Genomic DNA, 6,281 nt, shown 5'->3' with positions numbered 1-6,281 from the left:
CAGCTCGTGCTGAACTTGTAGCTTTCAAATAAGGTTAAAGAAAGGAGGGGAAAAGGAAGCTGAAAACATACCACCAACCCATTACACTACTGGTCTTTCAGTAAATTAAGATAATATGGAGAGCATAGCAGTCTCTCAGAAAAAAGAAACACCACTAAGTCCCACTCTCAAGTGGCTGCCTTGTACGCAAAGGAGATTTCTGCTTAGGGATATTCAGATTCATTAAATTTACAGATAGAATCATAGAAAGGCCTAGGTTGGAAGGGACCTTAGAGATCATTTAATCCAACCTCCCTGTCATGGGCAGGGATGCCACCTCTCAACTAGACCAGGCAACACAGGGGGACTGAGCGGGAATCGAACCCAAGACCTCGGTGTTGTCTTTGTTATCAGCACTGCACTCAATCCGCTGAGCTAAGCGGCCCCCTACCTACCAGGTTTGTCGGTGGTTTTGGGTTTTTTCCCAATTACAGAAGTTAACAATGTATGGAACTACATTAATTGGAACAAATGCATTAGCACAAAGAACCAAAACCATGCTTTATGCAAAGGCAAAAATTCATATTGTCCCTGCTTTGCTATGGCACAGGGAAAGCTTTAACATGATCTATTAAGTTCCTGAAAAATACAAGCGCACTTTTTTTCTGGATGCTGGCACTCTTGCAGGTTTTGAGATAGATGCTGAAGCAAATGCCCTCCTGTATATAGCAGTGATCTCATCTGCTAGTATTGACAGTTAGGGTTGCAACATCAGCTCTTGATAAAGTGAGGAGCTGGTAAAATAAGTGACAGAAACTTGTAACTGGTGTAGCTGTGCACTGTGCAACCCACTCACTGCAACATCCACCATGAACGCGTTGCCATAAAAATGGTGCAGGTACCACTGGATTGCCTCTTGCTCTCGGCACACTGGAAATAAGCCACATAGCAACGTTTTGGTTGATTTGTTGCTTCATATAAAGTTATGAAAACAGGTTAAGCTGTCCAGCTACGATAGGGCAGCCCAGCCAGGAGCCACTGCTGTCAGGGTAGCAGCGAAAGATGAGGAAAACGTAGAAGGAGCTCTGGCAGGAAAGATCAGATCCCATGAGGCAAGAGCAACCCCAGCTCTGCTGGTATGTCAGCAGGGCCGGCAGCTCCTGGATGGCCCCAGAGTTGGCATTGCCTCTCCAGTTTTGGCATGGCAAAGGGCAACGCAGAAGGAGAGCTAGTGCTCCTGTTTAAATACAGACAAACTGCTCACAGCTCGTAACAACTGCATGCACAGAGTCATTCTGGATTTTCAAACAATTATGCTGCCTGTAGTGTTCTGAGCAGCATTAGCAGATATGCACTAAACATAATTACATCTACATTTTAAAGAGGAAAAAATCTACAGTGGTTTAAATCCTTCGCTGATCCAGCTCTTTATTGTGATGCCCAGATTTGGAAAACTGTGGCTTATAGAGCTGTATCCCATCCATCACTCCCAAGACATGCATTCCACATCCTCAGCCACCTGAAAGCAAGTTTTCCCCTCTTAAGGATAAGAATACAACAATAAAATTGAACATTAAAAGTTGAAAGACAATAAAGTTTTCCTATGAAACTTTTCAGGCTAAAGTAATACTATTATTAAGAATTCCTGATTTAGACAAATAAGTGCTTGTAACCCTCAAATGAAAACTAGATACAAGAAATATTTTCTCCAAATGTTTATTTTTTTGCTAAAGCCTATTAAAGAAAACATTCAATCATTTTGACTTAGCTTATATCCCTCTCCCCTGAGGCATGGCTGCAAACAGAAGAGGAATTGTTCCAAATACTCATCAATCCCCAGAAGGCAAGGCCCAGCCATATAATTGAGCAAAAGGTTTATTCCCTGTTCCATTCTATTTACAACACCTTTTACATGAATCCCTGGGTCCTTACTTAACTTTCATCGAAAGGAAAATGCTTCACATTTCACCCAGGTAACTACTGAGCAACACTGAATTAGGACCTCAGGCTGCGACACAAGTACACAACTGTCACATCCATAAATATTAATAAAAGGCTATTACTTGAAACAGGGATAGAAAAGCACCAGCCCCAAACCACAGATCACTCAGCTCCCTCCATATGATTGAGAATTTTTGTCTAAATAAAGGTGAACAATAACCTCTGACTGGGTGAGTTTTAGAGAGGGAATGGCAAACGATAGGAAAAGCCCTTTTCAAGATGTAACATAAGAAAACTGCTAAAGGCTGTTCTAAACAAAGAACACAAGCCCTTCCTAAAGCCATTATTATTAAACTGCCATGCTCCCACAAGGGAAAAATCCAAACACACACATTAATTTTGTTCTGCCATAGTCATGAATGTTCGCAGAACTCCCCTCACCACTCATGTCATTTTGCACCCGGAGGATGTAAGAGAGCTCATTTCTTGGTAACTCGGAGGCAAGAGCTCAGCTCTCTCCGGATCCTTTGGCTGGGAACTGCCCGTCTCTCCTGCAAACTGCCAAGGTTTGCCTTCCCTTTTTATGCTAGCTGCCTGTCAGCCTGGAGAAAGAGCAAAAACCAAATACTGCAAAGCAGGACATGCATGGCCTGAGCAAAGAATGAAATTCAGGGACTCCAACACAGAGTTACTGTGAAAAAATCATGTAGTCCTTCTGCCTCAGTTTTCCCGCCTGAAAGAAAAAAAAAGCAGCAACTATCAATTACCTACTTTGTAGGTCATATATTTGCAAAGCCCTCAGGGAGATGAAAAGCATTATACAAACTGTATGCACACATGTTAACGCTGATTAATTTTCTCTGCGCAAACATAGCCTTTTTTCTTCTTCATTGCCCCTCCTCTCATTATATCAGCAGTCTCATCTGGAGGAGGACTAGGAACTGCTGACGGCTGAAGCATTTTCCGCAGTTGTTCTTTTGAGATTCAGAAATGCAACCACTCAGCACAGCCCTGTGTTCAGCTGACTGTTTCTTTAATAGCTTTGCGCTTTCATGTGTTTCCTCATTTTCTGTTACATGAATTTAAAGCAATCTGATTTCAAAGTTAATTTGAAATGATATGGGATCCATTAGTTCAGGGTATCATTTGCAAAATAATTCCGAGGGACAACTTCCACTCACTATACTTTTGGGTATACTCTCAGCAAACAAAAGCAGGGCTAGTGATGTGAATAAAGTCAGCAGGATTTTACCCAGAAAGCAAGTGAGTATATAGCAGAGCTCAGAGATATAGCCTAAATGCGTAAGAAGCTTGTAATAAATTCAACAGCTCCTATACAACCTGAGTTTTACACCAATGAGCAGCCCTTTTGCAATAGTGCTTATACAAATGACGATCAGAATACGCACACACCTTTGCAAAAGGCCACCTATAAACATTTCTCTCAGAATTTTCAGATCCACATTTTCTGAGGATCCAAATACAACTGAAACATTTTGTGGAATAAAACTATTGTTTCAGTTATCACGAAGTAGTCCAGAGTGAAACTGGGGATTGTGCTTTGTCAACAGCTCCACAATGGCAGTTCCCATTAGAGACAGAAGATGCTGATCCTCGGCACCCAAGGGTAGAATTGGCCTTTCTAACTTGCAGCATCCAAGAACGATCACTTACGCTCATGGTTGGAACAAACTGCACTGGCACAGGTTGCCCAGAGATGTTGTGGAGTCTCCCTCCTTGGAAATACTCAACAGCTGTCTACATATGGACCCAAGCAACTGGCCCCAGGAGGCCCTGCTTGAGCAGGGGGTTTGGACCAGCTGACCTCCAGAGGTCCCTTCCAACTTCAACCATCCTGTGATTCTGTGAAATGGGCAATGGTCTGATGCATCCTGGATGAATGTCCTCAGACTATCACTGCAGCCTGTGGCCTGGATACTGTGGAGATGTCAGAAGTAACACCTCAAAGTTGTCCTTGAGTAAATGCAATTGGAAGCACTCAGACTGCTGAAGAGGCAATTGTCAGAGACTGGAAGCTGAGGGAAATGCCACGGCAGAGGCTGAGGAATGGAGAAGTGCCTGGGTTTTCTTCCACTTCAACAAATACAAATCCTCCACTCTCAGATGTGTGTGCAATCAATAGCTTACAGGCAGGAGGTCATGCACATATTCCACAACTAAAGTCAGCAGCCTTTTAAGACAGCAATAGTCACCTTTGTTTTAACCGATCACCTAATGTAGTGCGAAAGTGTGCAATGACACAATAAGAATATGAAAGGTTAACTTTTTGGCTGCTGTCCTTCAGGTAAAGGCATTGGAAAATTTAAGTTGGTAATGCTACCACGAAAAAAGGAGTCTTGGAAGACAATCCTGAAGAAATAACATCTCATCATTAGGGGATGTCCTGCTGGAAAGCAGCCTCGTGCAGAAAGACCTTGGAGTCCTAGTGGACAGTAAGTTGTCCATGGGACAGCAATGTGCCCTTGTGGCCAAGAGGGCCAATGGGATCCTGGGGTGCATTAAGAAAAGTGTGTCCAGCAGGTCTAGGGAGGTTCTCCTCCCCCTCTACTCTGCCCTGGTGAGACTGCACCTGGAATACTGTGTCCAGTTTTGGGCTCCCCAATTCAAGAGTGACAGGGACCTACTGGAGAGAGGGCTACGAGGATGATTAAGGGATTTGAACATCTCTCATGTGAAGAGAGACTGAGAAAACTTGAAAGGAGATGGCTGAGAGGAGGCCTTATTAACATATATAAATATCTGAGGGGTGGGTGTCAAGGGGAAGGAGACAATCCCTTCTCAGTGGTGTCTAGTAATAGAACAAGTAATAATGGGTTTAAGTTACAATATAGGAAGTTCCACCTCATCATGAGGAAAAATTTCCTTACTGTGAGAGTGACACAGCACTGGCACAGGCTGCCCGGAGATGTTGTGGAGTCTCCTTCTCTGGAGACTGTTAAAACCCACCTGGATGTGTTCCTGTGTGGCTGCCCTAGGCAAGGGGGTTGGAATAGATGATCTTTCAAGGCCCTTTCCAACCCCTAACATTCTATGATTCTAGGATCTCTCTATTGAGCTGTTTCTAGCACATCAAGAAATCTGTGTTAAACAAAAAGGAAGAATTTTGGGTAACTTTGCTCCTGCCAAGCAATCTGCTCTCAACCGACTATAAAATCTCTCATGCTATCACGCCAAAACACAAAGGCAGAGAACACACTGACTAGCAACATAATGTTTGAAGTATTGTAAAACAGAAGAAGCAATCATGACTGCTTTTAGAAAATGGGATGGTGGTCTCATTAGAAAGGAATTCAATTGCAATAGTTACCTCGGCATGTAAAGGACTCGCTCTGCCACCACAAATCCCACCCTGAAGAAGAGGTTGCTGGCTGGGATGAATGGGAAAACCAGGAACAACAAGCCAACCAAAACTTCTTTGTGTTCCAGTTTCTGCAATAACACAAAATTAAACAAATATCAACTAAAAAAAAATCCAACTTAATTTATCACTAATTTTTCCCCTTTCCTTTTGAGATTCTTATTCATAAAAGAAGCAACTTAGATTAATGTTTGATATGTTTTGCATTTGAAAGAAATGATTCCAAGATACTGTTCTTCCATATTTATGCACTGTGCTTCCAATATGCCCAGAAAGTGCACAAACACTAACCACGGTGTGAATTATTACCCTTGGTATCTTTTCCAAGGTCAGCTCTATTGTATAGCTCTCTTGAGATGGCATAGGTAGTACTTAAAAAAGATACCCCATATTGGTAATACGTAATTAGTGTGAAAGTATACATTAGCATGTCTACCACAGTGTGGCTGTATGCAAATACACAAAGGCATATCACATACACACAGACTGTTGTGTTCAATCCTAAATGCTTATAACTGAGAAAAAGCTGTTCACATTTCGTGTAAAGAAACTAGCCTCAAATGCCACATTAATGCAGTTATTTTATCCCATTTGAGACACAATCTAAACTTGAAACGATACTTTCACACATGAGGTTACCATACTCGTACAGAGTTGGAAATTTGAGACATGCTATATGTTAAAATAAATGTCTTCTACTTGAGCTCAGTTAATGCCCTTCATTTGAGCTCACTTTAATGTTGGCTGGCTCTTCTGAGAAGAAATCGAATTGCCATGTGCAATTCAAAACAACTGTCATCTGCATGGCCAACACAAGCATTTCAGGACACCACGACCAGCAGCAGCTGTCGATCCTGCCACAGAGGCACCCAAGCCTCCTCAGGCGAGCTCTGTATCAGATGTAGCTCCACCCAAAGAGGGTCAGTCAGCTCATGACCGCAAAGAATGACATCAGGCTAACTGACAGAAGTACAGCATTACA

The 6,281-nt window shown here is 42.6% G+C and overlaps 1 protein-coding gene across 1 annotated transcript in view; it reads right to left on the bottom strand.

The window, feature by feature from the left end:
- The window catches only part of LOC104280308 (transmembrane and TPR repeat-containing protein 1-like), a gene marked incomplete at both ends in the record, with an annotated part of 24,109 nt that extends 18,739 nt beyond the window's left edge, over positions 1 to 5,370 (bottom strand). The window contains one exon of the mRNA XM_009877920.1: positions 5,249 to 5,370. Within this exon, the coding sequence (XP_009876222.1) occupies positions 5,249 to 5,370 (122 nt within the window). The remainder of the gene's footprint in view (positions 1 to 5,248) is intronic.
- Positions 5,371 to 6,281: the final 911 nt, after the last annotated feature.

This window comes from Apaloderma vittatum, unplaced genomic scaffold, assembly GCF_000703405.1.
Source record: "Apaloderma vittatum isolate BGI_N311 unplaced genomic scaffold, ASM70340v1 scaffold501, whole genome shotgun sequence".
In the NCBI taxonomy this organism is placed as follows: domain Eukaryota; kingdom Metazoa; phylum Chordata; class Aves; order Trogoniformes; family Trogonidae; genus Apaloderma; species Apaloderma vittatum.
The sequence above is the reverse complement of the archived record's forward strand: the minus strand, read 5'-3'. Positions and strand labels throughout refer to the sequence as shown.